The sequence below is a fragment of the Garra rufa genome, chromosome 8 (assembly GCF_049309525.1).
Source record: "Garra rufa chromosome 8, GarRuf1.0, whole genome shotgun sequence".
NCBI lineage: Eukaryota > Metazoa > Chordata > Actinopteri > Cypriniformes > Cyprinidae > Garra > Garra rufa.
The window spans coordinates 28233617-28253373 of NC_133368.1; the positions used below are offsets into that span (position 1 = coordinate 28233617).

Consider the following 19757-nt stretch of genomic DNA (forward strand, 5'->3'; position numbering starts at 1 on the left):
TACGTGTGGGAAGCCACATGGAGAGAAGATTAAAATTACCCTGGTGTGACAAGTCTGGCACTGGTGTGAAAAGGTTGGGTTCTCTCATTCTCAGTTATGTCATTGCAAAGCAATAGCCCACATGACTTCAAATTGCGAGGACCTCGGGTTCACTGTGTCAGCTCTCTAACATTGTCTGTCTCTCTCTGCAGGACGAAGCCTCAGCCAGGGACCCAGCAGGTGCTCTCATTACGCCTATCCCACTGTGGGGACTATCAGTCAGGCTTCCCTGCTTTCTAAACTCTGCTGTGTGGCATAAAACCATGGGAAATTCACATCTAGACAAGGAGCAGCAGGGGAGAAGTGAAGAGGCCAGTCTTATTCATTGACCACAGAGTCAGAAAAATGGACTGATAAATGTCTTTGGTAAGTAAGAAAAAAATAGCAGTGCTGCCAAAAAAAAGGCTGCATTGCAAAGCCCTTGCATAATTGTATTTTAAGAGGATGCAAAATTAATTATCTGGCTGAGAAAATGGAATAAGAAACTGTTACATAAACATTTAATAACAATTTTTTACATGATAGGAATAATATATGAGAAGAGAATCTCATAAGTTTGAAATATTTGTGCATAATTATTGTAGGGAATGCATTTTTTTAAGTCAAGAGTCAGTATTTACATCTACACTAAAAGTTTGGGGACTGTAAAATGTATTAATGTTTTCGAAAGAAGTTTTTAATGCTCATCTAGGCTGCATTGATTTAATAAAAAATACAGTAATAATGTAAAATTGTGAAGTATTATTGCAGTTAAAAAAACTGAAGGTAAGGTAAAGAAGGTAAGAATATATTTTAGATATGATGGCAAAACAAAGTTTTAAGCTTCCATTTGTGTCCCTGGACCATAAAACCAGTCATAAGTCACACAAGTATATTTGTAGCAATAAACAACAATACATTGTATGGGTCAAAATTATTTTTCTTTTATGCCAAAAATCATTAGGATATTAAGTAAAGATCATGTTCCATGAAGACATTTTCTACACTAAATATATCAAAACTTAATTTTTGAGTAGTAATATGCATTGCTAAGAACTTCATTTGGACAACTTTAAAGGCAATTCAATATTTACATTTTTTTGCACCCTAAGATTCCAGATATTCAAATAGTTATATCTCGACCAAATACTGTCCTATCCTAACAAGCTTTCAGCTTTCAGATAATTCTCAATTAAAAAAATATCCTTATGATTCTCATTCAAATATGCTGATATTTGCTCAAGGAACAGTTCTTCTTATTATCAATGATGAAAACAGTAACATTTTTTTCAAGATTCTTTCAGTACAAACATTTATATTGAATATCCTAATCTTTCTTAAATTATCTTTTGTAACAATGTAAACATCTTTACTGTCACTTTTGATCAATTTAATGCAATGCAATGTTATTGTTATTACAAAAAAATCTAACTATTAAATTATTTACAATAATTTTGTTTTACAATTTCCTTTATTTGAGCTATTTTCGGTTTGTAGTTTTGACCCAGTGTGACCAGAATTTTCATTTCAGGCCAGTGTTTGTTTAGGTGCATCACCCATATGTTTGACCATGCTTGATTGTCAGTGTATCCTCATGCTATATATAACCCTGGGTGATTCTTTGTAATAAACCACAGGATGTGAGCAGCAAGGAAAATGCCACAGCAATGACAAGGAGCCCTCGTGGAGAGGAAACACTACATCTATCTGAGCTTCCTGTCCCATGCAAGTAGCACGCACGACGGCTCGGCCAGCCAGCTGAAAGGAAATGGAAAAGGAAATTGCATAGATGGGATGCAGGGGTCCATGCCTTGCTGCAGATGCTACGACTGGAGCAGAGAAAAGTTACGTAACCCCGCTGGGCCTCCATCCTCTGGCTGCAATCCTACCGATAAGCACACATAAAAAGATCGGCACTGAGAAATTTTCTGGCTGGAGTCGGTGCGGACTAGCGCGGGCACGCTACCCTGAGGGGAATGGATATGGTAACCTGTCCAATCTCCAACTTAGCCCCTGGATCAGGCCGCAGCGATGGACAAAGGCAGTTATGATAACAGGAATTCAAGACCCCTCCCAACCCGGCAGCTGCCCCCACCAGTCTTTGTGCTGCGGGGATTTTTCACGCACGAAAGGCTCCAAAACAAAATGAAGAATGCAGATTAGCAAAGCCGCTTAAAAAATTAAACAACTTGCTCGAGCCTGTTCGCGAGGCTCACCTCCAAGAGATAGGGAAGGCCGGCCGTTTCTGGTTTGTGTGATAACTGACTGCGAGGATTTCCAGCCCAATTTCTCAGTGCCGGGATAGGCATCCGAGTTAATTGCCATCGCTCACTTAAGTGCACGTAAATGGCTTTTTCATCCCTGCATCTGTCCTCTTTATAATTATCCTGCAGTGTGGTAATTACACAGACTTCGCACAACTGGTGTTTTATGGGACAACAAACTCCTTTGCTCTTTTCTAGTCTCTATTCCTCTCGCTTTCATGCACCAGGAAGGTAAACATAAATCCTGTCTTTGAAAGCCCATCTCTGGGGATGTTTATGAAAATCACAGTATTGCTATTTGCCGGATGCTTCCGAAGTATGTAAGCCGGAGTGATGAGGATGTCGTCTGTCACGAGCCGAGAGTTAGAGCTTTGACGACTGCAGTAAAAATCGCAAAAGCAATCTCTCAGAGAGCCTACTATGACTTTGTTTCATGCTAGCAGCGAAATTGTCCTTTCCATCTTGATGTCTCATTACTGACGAGTACGGGAGAATTTACAATGAAACAATAGCCTCGCGCAGCTTTTAAAACGCTGGCATCGATCATAGGCACCTCGAATCAGATGTCGGCTTCACCGATACCTCCTATGATCTGACACCGCTCCAGCGCGTGCTCTGAATACACAATGGCAAGCCGCCACTGCGTTGTGACGTCTCAATCCTCGCAGACCGTCCTGTTTTCTCCACGTGGCTATCAGCCCAGCTCATCTCTCTAACAACAGACACAAAGCCCTGCCACTCTGCCAGTCAGCCATAAATGGAGTGAGGTGGGAGGGAGCATTTGATCGTGAACTGATGCATAAAAGCTTTTTTGTAAGGAATGAAACATCAAACAGCAAGCAGGGGATGGCTAGATTCTTTTTGTTGTGATGATAAAACAGTGTCTGGATGAAACCCCTCAGTGTGGGTAAAACTAGCGTCCTTTTAGTGTTCATTTATTTATTTAAAATTGATGTTTTGCAGTAGGCGAGCAGATAGGTCAGTAACATTTTTGTCCTCTTAAATGAGCATGTTTTTCACTTTTTACATTTAAACTTCATTTGAAATTGTATAAAACCAAAGTTTTTACGAAAACATGAAAACAAAGAGTACGTTTCTGTGTTCCAAACTAGATTATTTCTTTTCCTCATTGTGTACATGTTATTGATCAAGATCAGATCCTAAGCTTTTTGCTTAGAATTTCATTTTTTTTGTTTGTTTTAATAATGTCACAAAAAGTAGGCTCAGAAATCTCCAGCCTTATCACTTCCAGCGTCTATCGTTCATGCATGCAGACACGCACACAAAGACACCTACGCAAATCCAGCCCACACACTCCCAGCAAAAGAATGACCTCATCCCCCACCTCCTCCCTCCCTCCTCCTCCCTGCACTCTGGAGCAGCTGGGCCGAGAGTGAGGTCACCTGAGACGGCGAGGTTCCGCCCCTTCTGACTCACTCCCACAAAGCTTTTTACTGTGATGGCACTTTGAACCCAATTACCAGCATCTGACAAGACTGCTACAGTGACATAAAAGGAAACCTAACTGGGACTTGATGAATGCCTTTGCAGTCTATTAATTCCTGACTACAATGAAAACTGCGGAGAGGGAGACCTTTGCCAAGTGCACATGCTGTATGTGGGCATTCGAAGTTGCACCTCTCCGGGACTGGCACACTCGCCCAGGAGTTGGGGTTTTTGAAGCCACCGGGCTCGCAGACGGGGTGGGGCGGCTGAACGGCAGGTGTCCCTGCTGCCGTCACACCTGTCTGCGCAGCGGGGAGCCCGGTACAGGAGCTCCGGCACCACCTTGCCAAAATTCCCCAACCCTTTGCTGATTATCACAAGGTCACGAACGCAATGACAGCATCGTTGCTAGGACGAGGTGGATGGATCTCAGGCATTACCTCACCATTTTACTGGAATCTACAGTGCAGTTGAGCGCATTTAGCACTTTGCATTTGACAAAGTGGGTGATCTCATCCTGAATATCGTAGCACACGAGATGAGTCACAGGCACTCAAAATGTAGAATTGAGCTGTTGGCCTGTCTAAGGATCGCCTGAGGGGGGGGGGGGGTACCGTAAGAGCGGAAGCGCCAGCGTGATGCGTTCACGTGTGCGCAGATGCTGGCTAGTCTCTGCTGGGTTTGCCCTGATGCAGTGGCCCATGCCTAAAAGCACACATATACACCGCCTGCTCCACTGAACCTAAGAGGGTACGAAAGGTGCCCAGTAGGCATCTGTGGTACTAAAGCAAATCTTTAAACAACCTTTCCGATCTGCACGGTCTAACCCGCCATACCTATGCGTACACACGCGAACTGGCACTTGCACACAGACAAGCCCCCATTCCAACAGAGCCGGGCTGTTCCCCCAGGTATTCCCGGCAACATTACAGATTAAAATAGCAGCCGACCCACATAGCTGTACACTGGCTCAGCCTCCCCATCGGAGAAGGCAGACTTTACGTTCTTGACTGCAAACACCTCACAATAGCTGTCATTTTTGCACTCCTGTTTCACTGCGTTCGCACCAGATGGTGAGAGCGCTGTCATAGCATCCAGGTGCTTTGAGAAAACGGTGCTAAAAGAACTCGGTAACACTAACAAAAATGGATATCGCAGCCATTTTTGTATAAATTATAATGAGATGATTAAGACTCGGGTGCAAGTGGTGGAAAGTGGGTCTGTCTCTGTGTAAAAAACAAAGAGGCTGAATGTCTCAATGAGCAGGACAAATGCTCCAAGGTCGCTGGTCCTCAGCGCATGACCTATTTAACTGAGCCATAACAAACTGGAAGGACTAAGAGCAGCACGTTTGTTCTGTCTCCTTCCCAAAAGCACTCAGCAGGACTCGCGTTGTACAACCTTCAGGACGAGAGCACAGTTTAGTGTGGACGTGGCGGGGAGGTTATTGTGTTTGTAGGGCAGCTCCAAATTAAGAAATCCAAAGTTTCAGCTTCTTAAGGCAAACACACTTTTTTTTTCAACCTTTGACATTTTGTTTTGAGCTAATCGGTAAAACTTTACAAGGTTCATTAGGTAACATGAACAATGAAGAGTGAACAATACTTCTGCAGTATTTAATAATCTTAATGTTAATTTCAACTGCAGAGGTTGTGCTTAATAACATTAGTTAATGCTCTTTGAATTAACATGAAGAAACAACGAACGACTGTATTTTCATTAACTAGGATTAACAAAGACGAATAAATACTGTAATAAATGAATTGTTCATTGTTTGTTCATCTTAGTTGATACATTAACTAACATTAACTAATGGAACTTTAGTGTTACCAGCTAATTTTTTGTAAGACATTGATGCCGCAAATTTAAGTATTTAATGGATTCTATCAAAACCCATTTCTGCCTGTACCATAGTTTGAAGTTTTTAGGTCTTTATGCTCACCAAGGCTGATTTATTTGATGGAAAATGCAGTAAAAAGTAATATATTAAAATTTTATTACATTTGAATAATTAATGATTCCTCAATTTTTGATCATACTTTTTTTTAGTATTTTAATTCATCTCTGTGATGGCAAGCTGTATTAGTGCAGTCTTTAGTATAACACAATCATTCAGAAATCATTCTAATATTCTGATTCTGAGTCAAGAAACATTTATTATCATCAATGTTGAAAAAAGTGCTTTTTAGTAATTTTGTAAAAAAGTATTTCTGACCATTTACTATTAGTTTTGATCAATTTAATGCAACCTTGTTGAATTAAAGTGTTAACATCTTTCCCAAAAAAAGCTTACCCCAGCCTTTTGAGTGATGGTGTATATTTCCTAATTGTGACTCAGCAATCTCTAAATAGTTTTTTTATATGCCACAATATACAATATTTTACAATCTTACAATGTGATTTGACTGTACATTTCACAATTATGACTTTATGGGACAGTTTTACTAACAGCTTGCACCAATGCAAACGTTAAAATAGTTTATTATTAGCGCTGAAAAGATGTGGACACAGTTGTTTTTGCACCTGACCTTTTTGAATATGCAAAACTTTCAGACGCAAAATTTATGGGAGGAGAATATTCAAATGAATCTCGCAACGCGATTTACTAACCTTTGCACTCAAATTACTGATATTTAATACCCAAAAAAGCATGTCTTAAACTATTTTGCACTTGAAATGGCTGGAATTGTTGTTGCAAGCAGGAGGCACTGCAGAGATCGCATGGTAGAAGGGAGAGGATTTTTATCCGAACATATCATTTGCCAAGCCATGTTATTTTTAATTTGCTTCAGGAAATAAAATACGACTTGGAGCCCTGGAGGGGTCACGCAATACCAGGCCTATCTTCTTGTAACCCTTCATTTTTTGGCCTCCGGTTCTTTTCAACATACTGTGGCTTATTTATTTCTCGATATGTGTTGCGCTTTGAATATTGCGTTGGTCGATATGTAAATGACATGTTGCGTGTGTGTTCTTTAATTTGCGCATTGTTAGTAAATCACCCACAAAAATGTTCATGGCCATCGGCGCTGTTTTGGAATTGTTTGGCCCTGTTTAGTAAAACTGTCCCTATATCTAATAATTTAATCGTATTAACTTTCTTTCATAACTACCCATTTTTGTTTTTACTCCGCTTCCATAGAATTCATCTGAGTTTGATGGAAAAGCGGAGAGTGCCAGCGATAGTGAACAGGTGGGTCTCACAGCAGAGCTGCTCAGAGCCGCCTCAAGGAGAGCCAGCAGTGCCTGCAGATCCTTAGCCAGAGCTATATCAGGTATACAGTATGGCACCTGGCACAATTTACTGAGGGTCTGGCCTCCCTAAAATAAAAGGCTTAAAATAAAGCTTACACAATATGGTGCTTGCACTAGCTTAGCAACCATCATCAGGGGCTGTAACCAGTGTAACTGTAACAGTACGGCTGTTGGGTTGATGAATGGAGAGGATGTTGGCAGTTGTCCATGTGGAGGGAGTGACTTTCGGGGCAGGGGGAAGGAAAAGGGGGGCCTGCGGGTAGTGGTGGGGGGGATAGTGGAGAATCCCATCGGTAAACAAGGGCTTGGTTTCCTCCACTGAATTGGCAGCGGATGGGGAGGAAGTGGTAACACGCACTTAGAAACTCACTTTCTAGGAGAGGAACCGCAAACATTCTGTGTTTGTGCTTGATGGGGCGGTTCTGCTTTCTGAACTGTGCTCGAAGTCAGCTCTCTAGTGTATTTGCATCAAGCTTCTCTGCTCGCTGGAGCAAAGAGTCAGGCTTGTATGCTCTTCCACACCACCAGGTTGGATACACACCGGCCCTGTGCCCGGTGCCAGGGGGGCATCTGCCCTTTTTATTTTCTCCCCATGTAATTACTGAGCAGAGTTGTTAGTTAGGTGGAGGGCTCTGCGAGGGTGATGTATGCCAACCCTGCCTACACACCTCTCAACATAAGTGCCATACACCTGCTTTGACCTCTACATGAACAGATACAGTAGCATCACAGAGACGTGGTTTTACTGCTTTACTATTTTAATAGTATTCATTATTTTGCATAAAACACTCAAGTAGATAATAAGATGATTGTTTCATGAATGTAATGATATGCCTTCTATTTTGTGGCATACAGTGTATGTAGATACGCAGGATCTTGTTTTGATTTTTGCTTTGGAACAGCCCACATCATGCAAATTGTAAGGTAATCATTGGCTGGGCTTTAAAGGTCAATGCGAACAGGGTCAAACTGGGAGAGAGAGCAAGAAAGAATCGTGATCGAGAATAGGAAAAGAATAGCTACTGGAAATGAGCAAGTATAGTGAAACTGCACTGGCACAACAGGAGGCTGGAGTGACGCCAGGTCATGTGACCATCAGAGAGAGATGATATGCAAATATGCACTTGCACACAGATGTTTGGTTTCTCTCATGGTGAGAATTTTCGATTGACTACAAATGTTTTTACACACACAATACAGAAACAATATAGCTCAGTCCAAATTAAAAAAGGTAAACTGGATATGATAGGTTCTCAAAAATTGTAATTATTAAAATATTTTATTCAAATTTATATTTTCCATGTTTTATTTCAAATGTTTGGTTTCAGCTGTAATGGTGTGCTGATATGTCTACCACAGTTTTATTTCTGAGCATTAAAGAGAGCAGACAAAAACGAATTATTATAGTCTGCCAGTATGGGTTCCTTTTGAGTCAGAACAATTAGATATTGAGATTTTGAGAACCATATTGATAATTAAACCTTCTACACAGATTAGACACGTTTTAGCATGGAGTACATTGTTCTAATTATTTCATTAATAGGTATCATTGCAAAGCGTCTACATGTTACTATTGTGTATGTTTTGTTTTAGATGCCGCTTCCATATATCTAAGAAAAGGCCAATCAAGTATGCTTCAGTGGGTGAGTATGATTTGTGATTGATCTAAACTACAGGAATACTATTAATCGAAATTATTATTAAAAAATTATTATTAAAAAACAATTTTGTCCCTTTGCAATTTAATCAATTCAAATGGCTTTTTATCAGCAAGCTCAGGCAATGTGTATTAATGCACTCATTTTTACTTGGAGTTGTTTCAAGGTCACAAAGCATACCCTTAAGGCAGGGGTCCCCAACCTTTTTTGTACCACGGACCGGTTTGATTCCCTTTTTTTTTTTTTTTCACGGACCATGTCCAATGTGAAACATCGCGATGGACGATGGCATCGTCGGCGGGGGGTGAGGGATGGTTGTTGTTAAATAATTTATTCATAACGAATTAATTAATTGTAGCCTACCGTTTCCACCAGTGCTTAATCTGAGCCGGATTTTTAAAGATCCAGGATTAACAAGTGCATAAAATCGTGACAGTGCGTGCGTGCATGCAAGACAGAGCAAGCGTGGGTTTATGTGGATGTATTTGATGGATGTGTGTCGGTCCTTAACATATTTCGACCAGTCAACTTTTTTAAGTTCAAAATCGCTCTCATTGATTGCTTCCTGCTTAACCCACTCTTTCCAAACGCATTTAATGAGCAGCGGAATGTGTAGAGAGAAAGTGTAATATCAGAAATAATACCAAATCAAGCGAAATATTATTATGTATTAACATTATAAACACTAACATAGCTATAAGTTAGTTACCCCGACTCCAAAACGAATCATTTAAATGTAACGGTATTTAGAACAGAACAGGAATGAAACAAATATATAAAGTTAAGTAACTCAAACAAAGCGAAACTAAAAATAGCAGGCGTTGGGCTCACGTACCTCTGTAATTCGGCACAAATCCAAGTGTTTCCATATTCGCAATGTATTTGAATGATAAACTGTTATTTATAATGTATAGGCTTTGTATTGTACGTTCATATTTCGATTGAAACAAATATACTCTCTTGTTTTTTGTTCCAAGCTCTGTTCGTTATGGTAAAACCATGAAAAAGGCATATTTGGTGTAGTTTATTTAATCTAATTTGATTAAAAATTTTCTGCTGTTTTTTGTATGCCTCATATATTAATGTAAACGAACTAGTTCGTGTAATTCGTTTGGAGTTCACTGTAATTTGTACTGTGATCGCTAACAACTTGCTTGCAGAAAGCGGTACCTGAGCTATTTTTTTTAGCCGCAGCCTCCCCAAGTAGTTCATTGCACATGTCTTTAGCAGCAGGCAGAATTAACTCTTCCCCAGTAGTAAAGGGTTTCTTAGCTTTAGCAATCCGACTAACCACTAAGTATGAGGCTTTTAGAGCAGCCACGTTCTCCGATGTGGTTGCTTTAAGCACTAGTTTTTGCCCTTCTTGCTCGCGTTTCTTACGCTTAAAGAACTCAAGGGGTTTGTCTTTAATGCTTGGACCCTAGATGTCGAATTAGCTTTGATGGTTTCATTGCTTCGTTTGACAACTTATCGCCACATACCACACATAAAGGACTTGGTACATGCTGGTCTTTGCGAACCCATATTTTAAATATGACTCGTCATATTTCCGATTGAATGACCCCTTCTTTTTCTTTGAGATATCTGGCCCCTCTACTCCTTCCAAATAAAATTCTCTAAAGATGTTTGCTTTTTGTTGCTCATTCTAGCAGTTTAGCTAACTTCGTGTGACACTACCGTTCGCCAAGAACTGGTCAAGTGAAGTGAGCTGAGCTGAGGCTGTGCAGCGCTGAAGCCAATATGTAAAGTGTAAAGGCGGGACAGACAGACGTACGGAAAAAGACCTTGCAAAATGCCAACATGCGTGCAATCAAATAACTGCATATATGTAAAAACGTGACATTATTGCGAATTAAATTGAGTTTATTTAGTTTGCATGCATTTTTTTTTAAACTCATGTTGTAGGCTACGGCCCGGTTAGGAATGTCCTGCGGCCCGGTGGTTGGGGACCGCTGCCTTAAGGCATTTTATACCTGGTGGAAAAGTACCTGCTGTTGGTCTTTGTGTTTGAATGGTCCTTGTGACCTGTCCTTATTCATTGTATGTCACCAACACCAAAACAAACAATGAGCTCACTACTCTTGTTTGGCAGCTTGACAGCAGGTGTTGGGTTGACTCAGACCTGAACTTCCTGCCACTCTGAAACCCAATCTGAAATCACAATCTCCACTAGACAAAAGAATCCAAATTCCTCCAGAGGAAATGCATCGAATCAGATTTGCCAGTAGTGTTGTTACGACATCTGCATATCAAACATGAGAATATGCCATTGATGGAAAGATATCTGGATACAAAGAACTGTGAGAATATACTGTGTACGTTGATGTCAAATAAGGTGACGTGGCTTGCATTTTTCATTCCCTAGCTACAAAATATGAACATTAGACAGGCTAACTAACAGCAGTCTTGAATTTGCCTTATGCGCATTCCCATCTGGACACTGTCAGTGGAGGGAATTTCCAGAAGGCCAGAAGAGGCTAGAAAGAGTGCAGGACCATCATTGCCGCATCTCACGTCAAGAACACTTGAATAAACATGAGAGACATCCTTCACTTCCCTCCTCTGCCTTCCTCTCCGGCTCGGTTTCTTTATTTTTACCTTGACATTCTGCAGGGCTACTTATAGCTGGTTAGGAATACACAAAATACCATATTTATTATTCATTTAAAATGCCCTCCTGGTTTATGTAACTCTTACATTTGCAGAATACTGAGTGCTGCAGTCTCAAATAGCGTTGAGGTACCATTTGCAATGAGGAAATATTGATTTCCAATCTGCTGTGTTTTTTTCAGGGTGGTGTGAGAGATATCATCAGGCTGTTAGTCGGAGTTTGTATGCGTGTGTGTGCACTTGCACTTAGAGAAAAATGGCTGGTTCCTCTCAGCCTGTTAATCAAATCCTTGAGTGGCTAAACTGCCTCTCCATCGAGACCAAGGGGGACGACAGGCCTCATGCATAAAGATGCATTCCAAACACTCATCTTTCTCTGTCTTTTTCTCTCTCTGTCCATCCTAGTGCTGCTTCTCATCTCCATGGGCTGATAGACTCTCGAGAAGACGGCAGACAAATGACCCTCGCCATCCTTACCATCCAACAGCTCCTCAATCATGGCCCCTGAAAAGCTCTTGATCCCTACATAAAAAGACCACCTCCATCAGCAATCACTCACAGGCGTGGGGATAATTAGCATGTTGGCCCCGTCTGCAAACCGAATGAGGGTAGGTATACTCAGTTTAGCATGGACTACCATTGGGTCAAATAGTCATAACCCATTTACTCCAGAAAGAATTGGTTCAATGCAAGTGTTTCCTATAGAAATCCCTAAAACGCATCTGTGGAATCAACTGCACGCTGTGAATCTTCTGCAGTTCCTTAAGCAGCATATGTAACCACACATTTCCTCATGCCCACAGCTACGTATTGTAGGTGACACACTGTTAGACAAACAACAGACACCCTCCGTGGAGATAAGCATGGCCCATTAGAGCCTCAAAGCTTGCGTGGCCAGATCGAAAGTGAGATCACTTCTAGTGCTTACTGGAAATGGGTAGGATTTAACATAATCAGTATATTGATTAGTAAATCAGCGTTTCTCATAACTAAATTACAGTGCTTCCTTGAAACTTGTCACAAGCTTAATATTTAACTCTCATAGCTTATAGTAGTGGTCTGTTTTCTTTTGAACACTTTTGAACCCTTGTTTTCATACTTGCACTACCAGTCAAAACTTTTTGATTTTTAATGTTTTTTGAAGAAGTCTCTTCTGCTCACCAAGCCAGCATTTATTTGATCCAAAGCACTATAAAAACAGTACCATTTTGAAATGGTTATACTATGTAAAATAACTGTTTTCTATTTGAATATATTTTAAAATGTAATTTATTCCCGTGATCAAAGTTACATTTTAGGCATCATTACTCCAGTATGTCACGCGATCCTTCAGAAATCATTTTAATATTCTGATTTGCTGTTCAAGAAACATTATTATTATTATTATCATCATCAATATTTAAAACAGTTGAGTAAATGTTTTTGAGGATTCTTTGATGAATACTAAAATCCAAAGACCAGCATTTATCTGAAATAAAAAGCTTTTGTAACATTATACACTATACCATTCAAAAGCTAGGAGACTGTATAATTATTATTTATTTATTTTTTGAGGAAAGAAATTATAGAAACAAATCCTTCTATTGAGCAAGGATGCTTTAACTTGACCAAAAGTGATGATAAAGACATTTATAATGTTACAAAAGGTTTCTGTTTCCATTTCAGATAAATGCTTTTCTTTTAAACTTTCTATTCATCATAGAAACATGAAAAAAATCTATTCAGCTGTTTTCAACATAACAAAAATAACAGCAAATCATATTAGAATTATTTCTAAAGGATCATCTGACTGGAGTAATGATGGCAAGAAGTCAGCTTTGAAATCACAGGAATAAATGATATTTTACAATGTATTCAGATAGAAAGTTATTTTAAATAGTAAAAATATTTTTTTTAAAAAGTTTCATTAAAACTTTTGATTGGTAGTGTATTTCCTTACCCGTTTAATGTTCCTGACTGTGTTTACATCCAACACTTCTGTTTTATACCATGGGGTTTCTGCAAAGAACACCGCAGTTTCTTCTACTGTAACATTGTAATGGAAAATAATTCCATAATATTCCTTTTTTTAATATTTGGGGACATTTTTTAGGGATTTTTTTTAAACATATGACATTTTTATATTTATTTTTATATTTATTCCAGCCTTTGACTTTGTTGTAGGTTGTGTTCTCTGGAGATGCCAATTATCCCCCAGTTTCTCATTTCACCAAACCTATGTTTGACGGTTCAAAAACCTACCAACTGCCAGTTTGATGCCGTCTTTGATCTACCTCAGCGCTGAGAATAAATTATAGAGCAATTGCCAAATTTCATGGTGTACGATATTTGGTAAACAGAGCACATCGTGTATATGAGGGTGAGCTAGGGCTGCGCTTCAAATGCTAATGATCTTGTAAAGGCGTTTCACTTTAATGTAGTATCTCAAAATCACAGAATACTAGTTAAGTCAGGTATTACTTTTTTTCTTCACAATTTCCACAGTTGTTTATTAGGTTGCCCAGACCTGTCATGCAAGCTTGTGGTTACAGCTTTATTTTAACAAAGAGATGGAATTCAACATGAAATTGTTGTGTTGCTTCACAGACAGCCATACCTATGAACTTTACTCAAACGTAACAGGAGAATGTGACTGAAAGGTCCCCACATCAAAGTGAGACCTGGTTCAGCCTTATACATGAAAGACCCTGCTGTACCCTCACTACTGCCTAATTACTGTCAGCTGTCTGGGGGCTGAGTGATCTGCTGTGTCTGGGGCTCCGCTTTTGCTGTAGTCACTAGGAATATTTATATGCGTAGTTATATTTGAGCTTTTTTGTAGTCAAGTAGTAGTTGTGTATCTGGTTTTATCTAGCTTTATCTGTCTGTCCAAGTATACATGACATAACGTGTAACCAAATATTTAAAGGATTAAATACACATTGCACCTTTGGAGCAATTACAAAGACCTAAGGCAAATTGTAGTAGATTAATGTGTATACAAGCTGGAACAAAGCTGAGCTACAATCACATTAGCCAGGTCTGTTAGTCCAACTTTGCTAATATGACATAATCTAACTTTGATGACTAAGCATTGAAATACCATTTTTAAAAAGACAAACTATTGCTTCAGTCCGACTGAAACCAAATGTGCATGTAAACACACATACTCCCCAATGACTGCACACCATAAAATCTGAATCACAAGAGAGATACAGGTAGGCGGGAAGACAACTCTTTTGTAATCTCAGACGATGACTTGACAGTGATTCAAAGTGTATACTAAACCCAGACAGCACTTGATTTTTACCTGTCTAGTCACTGGCAGGGGCAGCATACAGGAAATGCCCAGAACAATAGGATGGTTTATGATGTCACACTGATAGCAACATAGTGGTGACTTATGAGCGCTGTCTGCTCGCTGATCCCTGCCATTATTTGGCACAGTCGATAATTCAGTGGAAACCAAACAGCTGACGAGATCAATTAAGTTATAAAAAGTTCAAATCGGTAATAGGATGATAAAGAGTGACAGGTACTTTCCATTGTGGGTCAAAAGTGTGTATAGCCAACATGGTGACTAATGGAGCCTGTTGACTGGTTCAGCAGGGGCCACTGAGGTCAAAGCTGTGGGATGGGGAAGGGAGGTTTCAAAGTAGTCAAGCCTCCACAGATGCACTGCATATCTGTTTAAGATAACTTTGTGACGGCTTGACGTGGGAGTCCTTATATTTCAACAAATGTCTGAGCATCAGCATGTACTGATAGACCTGTTAACACTTCAAAGTTGGGCCGGTAGAACAGGTTTGAGATTTAATGTTGAGGTTCTTCCCTCAGAGTAAGGTCAGCAAGTGAGGACATCACCACTGACAAAATTCAGGCTGTTGCAGAAAGCACAAAGCTTTGAGGGAGTACAAGAAAACTTCATTGCCTGCAAGTCTCCCAGGAGATAGAGAGGAGCTTAGTACAGTATCTTGGTCTCTGAAGACATCCCAATATTACCGTTCACTCCACAACTTCAGGGGAGTTTTCTTTGGTGCCGTCAACAAGGTAATGTGTTTGCCCATTAGTTTGGTGTCCTGGAGCTTTACCAATTGCAGAAAGAGACCAGAAAAGGGGCTTGAGAATCCTCTGTGCTGTCAGAAGATATACTGTGAGAAAGCAGCTGTGTTCCTCAGGGTATTACATAATGCACATTTCAGTGTTCACTGCCCAGAGAAAGCTTGAATGCCTTCAGCTGGAGCGAGCTCAATGTGGACAGTGAAGGAATGCGATAAAGGGACGGATGGCCAACTGCCTGCACCATAGGCTGCAGGGGGAAATTAGCAAGAAAGCGTAGGGACAAGCTGGTGAAGATGGTGGGCTCCTGGAGTCCCAGTGTGGAGCACTGATGTAGCCCAACTCAACGGAAATGCATTTTTAATGGAATTATGTAGATTCACCACCTCTTTCCCAGCCCCCATCCAGCGACCCAACTATCCAGCCCTTTGTTTCGAAAAGTTACTGGGCTGTGAAATGCAAAAACTTACAGCGCAGAATATGCAAGCAGTGCGATTCATTATCTTGTCAAACTGGGCTTCTCTGGGACAACCAAGCTCAACGTTTGCAACTGCACTGCCTTCAGCTAGTCTCTGGGGCTTAGATGACCCTGCTCAGACGTGTTCCAGTTCTAGTGACTGTGATGTGTTTCTGTGGGTTAGTCGTCTGCCCTCTAGCTGCCAGTAAGCTTTGAAAAGTTCACCACATCTCAGATTCTATTTCTCAACCTTTTAGCATGAAAGCTATTGATAGAACAAAAAAAAAAAGAATAGGTTTTAAATGTTGCTGGGATTATCAGGACAACCAGGTCTTATAGGTTCGGACTGCAATGCTTACAGTAGTAGTCCTACAAAAGGTTTGAGATAGGTGCAGAACAATCAAACCATGCTTCTGAAATTAGAACAGTCATTTGGAGTTACCGATGCCCATGGAAAGTTTCCAAACAAAACACTTGACGACGATGAGAACAGTGCTGTAAGGACAGGTCTGCCAGAGTTTGTAGACAAAGAGACGGAGAGTGACCCATTTTCGCTGTGACCCACAAAAAGGCCTGCTTGTCAGAGGACGACACACCAACAAAGACCCACGTGGTGCACTAGCTGATGGAGGACAGATGGATGGATGCAGACAAACAGACTCAGCCCCCCAACCCGTCTCTTAGGTGATCCTTACTAATTGGCCAGGCTGCCTTGACTGCCTCTAATGGTGTTGTTTACTGCCTCTGCCTCATTCCCCAGGCCACTCCACCTGCTCTTCCAGCCTCCAGTGAGGAGCTCTGAGAGTCGTACTGGGTGGCACTGCTTAGGGAGGGGGGTGAGAGCCAACAGGGGCTCTCTTGTTGCACAAACAGCCGCTCTTTGAATTAACCTCGTTTGCGGGTCACCGCCGAAATAATCCCTCCCTTCTCTGCCCCAAGAAAGATTGGCGAGCTGTGATTACAGCGAGCCGCCTGCTCTGTCTTTTCCCTCTATGTTCCTTTCTCTCTCTTCTGGGTCTCTTCTTGACAGTGAGAGATAGCGTCTTTGTTCAAGTTGGGGGAGACGGTGCCAGCAGCCGGCGTCCCTCGTGGGGAATGGATGCAGTGCACGTCAGGCCCTGGGAGGACTTCATCACGTTCGACGGACAACCTCTCGTCATCCCTAAGCACATCACCTCCGTCACCCTCCCCTCCATGGCCCCTGCGCCCCATCCCTGGTCTCAGCCTGAGCTCTGAAACTCAATTCACCCATATCGCATCCATTAAGGTCTGATTCATGCTCCACTCGCAAGGGGCCGAGCACAGCTATCCATCTTGTCTCCCGCTCAAAGGGTGCTGTTTACCTAGCACTGGCAGATCTAGGGCTACACTTTAAAACTATCCCAACCTGTAAAAGCATCAAACTTTAACTGTGATGTCACTCAAAGAAAACCTTTATATTTACCTGTCTACAGAGATGGGCCTTTTTTATCTTCATGCTCCCTTTCTTGTCATCAAATATTTTTTCTGTTTCCATGTGGTTGTTCCCCTCCTCTTCTAATGTGAGTCTGCTGTCTCTAAACGGTCTTTGCCAGTGGCATATGAACACATCTGCAGGTTGTACAAGCTCACAACAGCTTATTTTCTTTCGAGTCATCATTAGGCCGTTAAGCTAATCTTAGTTCTGTCTCTTTGCTACACATCTTCCTAGCGTTCTCTTGCACTTTCTCTCACACGCGTTGCCAAAGAAATGTAAACTGTAGGCAAAATCCATGTGTAATCCATGTATGCTTGGACAGCCAGATCACGATACCACAGGGAATTAATGCCCCATGTACACACAAGAGCTATTGTTTGATATGACCATGATGCTTTAAGTTAATTAATGCCAGAATTAGCAAATGAACCAGACCTGTCTGCCTTCCTGCATGACATATTACTGTTCTAATCATCGAGATGAAATCGCCAGACCTTCATTTTCCTTCTGTACTCATGCCAGCATGTCTGTATTTGCATTTTCTACCAGATAATATTTGTGTTGGTGCAGAAGTGCCAGTTGAATTGCTGGTGGGGGTAGATCTGTTTCAAGTTCACACACCAGCGATAAATAACCACTCGCTGCATTTCCCTGCAGTTGAGCACATGGAATTGCAATGAGCTGAAGACAGCCGGTGCATGCGTGCATAGGTGTCCGTCGTCACATCCATTACCAGACGTCCGTCCTGCCTCACATCATAAATCTTGACATAAAATTGCTGCCGTTTAATTTACAGAACTTCCAAATGTGATTATTGCTGTTTTGGGCTACTAAACCAATTATTGCCCAAGAACACAAAGCAATTGATGTGCATAAGACCACATCACTTAAAAACATGACCCTGACAGATATTTGCACATGTGCATCACTTCCAGATTACGCAGAAGGCTTAAGTGGGATGCCATAAAAATGTAAAACACTACTATTATCATTGATTATCTCTACCACTAAAAGAGTCAGCAAATCGTCATACAGATGCACACCAGCTCTCAGAGGCAGAGGGATGCATTCTTCTCACATCCACTCAAGCGCGCACCCTCGCGGCGGAGGTAATACATAATACATGACGATCGGGAACTGCTCTTGATATCGTCGGACAGAAAAACATGAAGTAATCTGACAGATGCGAATGCATTATTTAATAACAAGTCGCTTATTGTTAGCCAAGCCCTTATTTTTTTCTAGCCACATTACGTGCGCCTTAACAAAACGCCATTCAGTCAGTTCCAGTTGGAAGTAGCCTGTAATGCACATGAATCATCTCGTGTCTCATTCTGTCACTGACATCTATTTTGCCTTGAGTGTACAGCATAAAAGAGTACTAAATATGCATTTCATTCCTTAAAGCATATTATACATTAGTCTTCTAACTAACAGACACTTGGTTAAATAAAAAGAGCGGAGTTCTAGCCATGCTTCAGCGTGAAAGAATCAAAACAGCACTTGCATCACTAAAACCACTACGCGGAATAATTTGGACTAGGAAAACAGCGTGTTTGGGCATAAGAGCGCACTGTGAAGTTGTGGATGTTTCCATTAGATACATGTGCGCAAATACGCATGGGTTATTTATGCGAACTAACAGTGCAAGTAGTTACGCGCAAACTCTCTCACCTGCTGCCAGTTCTCCTCCAGCGACGGCATCGCCGAGAAGTAGCCCGTGTCGTGCACCAGCTGAAGTTCCTGAAAAATACTGTAATTCGCCAACACGTCCATGTTGATGCTCACAAGAAAAAAAGTGTTGCTTTGATCCTCAGGTATAATTTGTTTTCTTCTCAGCCCAATGTCAAATGCAAAAGAATGCTTCAAATCCTCCGTGAAGTGTAGTTTAAAGCTGGCAATCTTACGCGCTGAGAAAAAGGAATGAAAATAAAAATAATTCTTGTCACTTAATTGCAATCCCCGCGAACTCTCAGATCCTCAGCCTGGGAGTGGGATGCAAACTCGGTGACATGAACTGTCCACCTATTTCCGCATTGCCTCTGTCTCTTTTGCGCTATAAATTCCAGGTAGCCTTTCTCTTGAATGCCGTGGATCACCAAGGCAAGTTGCTGGGCTCGCTGTCTCGCGAGCGAGAGGAAGCCAAGGGAACTGAGGGGGCGTGGTTTGTTGTCAATCAATTCCGTGCGTGACCATATACGGTAAATAGGGTTGATGATCTCACTGGCGTCCAGCAAGGCGGCGCTTAAATGGCCAAAGAGGAGGAGTGTAATTTGAATATTCCAGCGCGATTGGCTCATGACACTTGTCAATCAGGCCGTAGAAGGCAGTGAAAGGTGAGCTATTTTTAGAGAGCTATATAGCAGCGGCAGAGAGCTGGCGTCTCTCATACGGCCAGAGAGAACGCAACAAACAGAAGTAGAAGTTGCAGTTTGTAACATGAAGCAATTCTCCGTCTTTATGAAGTCATATCAGTTGGAAATAATACATTACGGGTAACTTACACCACAGAGCTGCCGATAAAGTCAGAAGCTGTAGTTCAGAAAATTAGAATG

The 19757-nt window shown here is 41.3% G+C and overlaps 1 protein-coding gene across 1 annotated transcript in view; it reads right to left on the bottom strand.

The window, feature by feature from the left end:
* klf7b (Kruppel like factor 7b) overlaps nucleotides 1-19304 on the bottom strand; it is a 54401-nt gene extending 35097 nt beyond the window's left edge. The window contains exon 1 of the mRNA XM_073845873.1: nucleotides 18877-19304. Coding sequence (XP_073701974.1) covers nucleotides 18877-18978 — 102 coding nt within the window. The 5' untranslated portion in view covers nucleotides 18979-19304. The remainder of the gene's footprint in view (nucleotides 1-18876) is intronic.
* Between the last annotated feature and the right edge of the window lie 453 nt (nucleotides 19305-19757).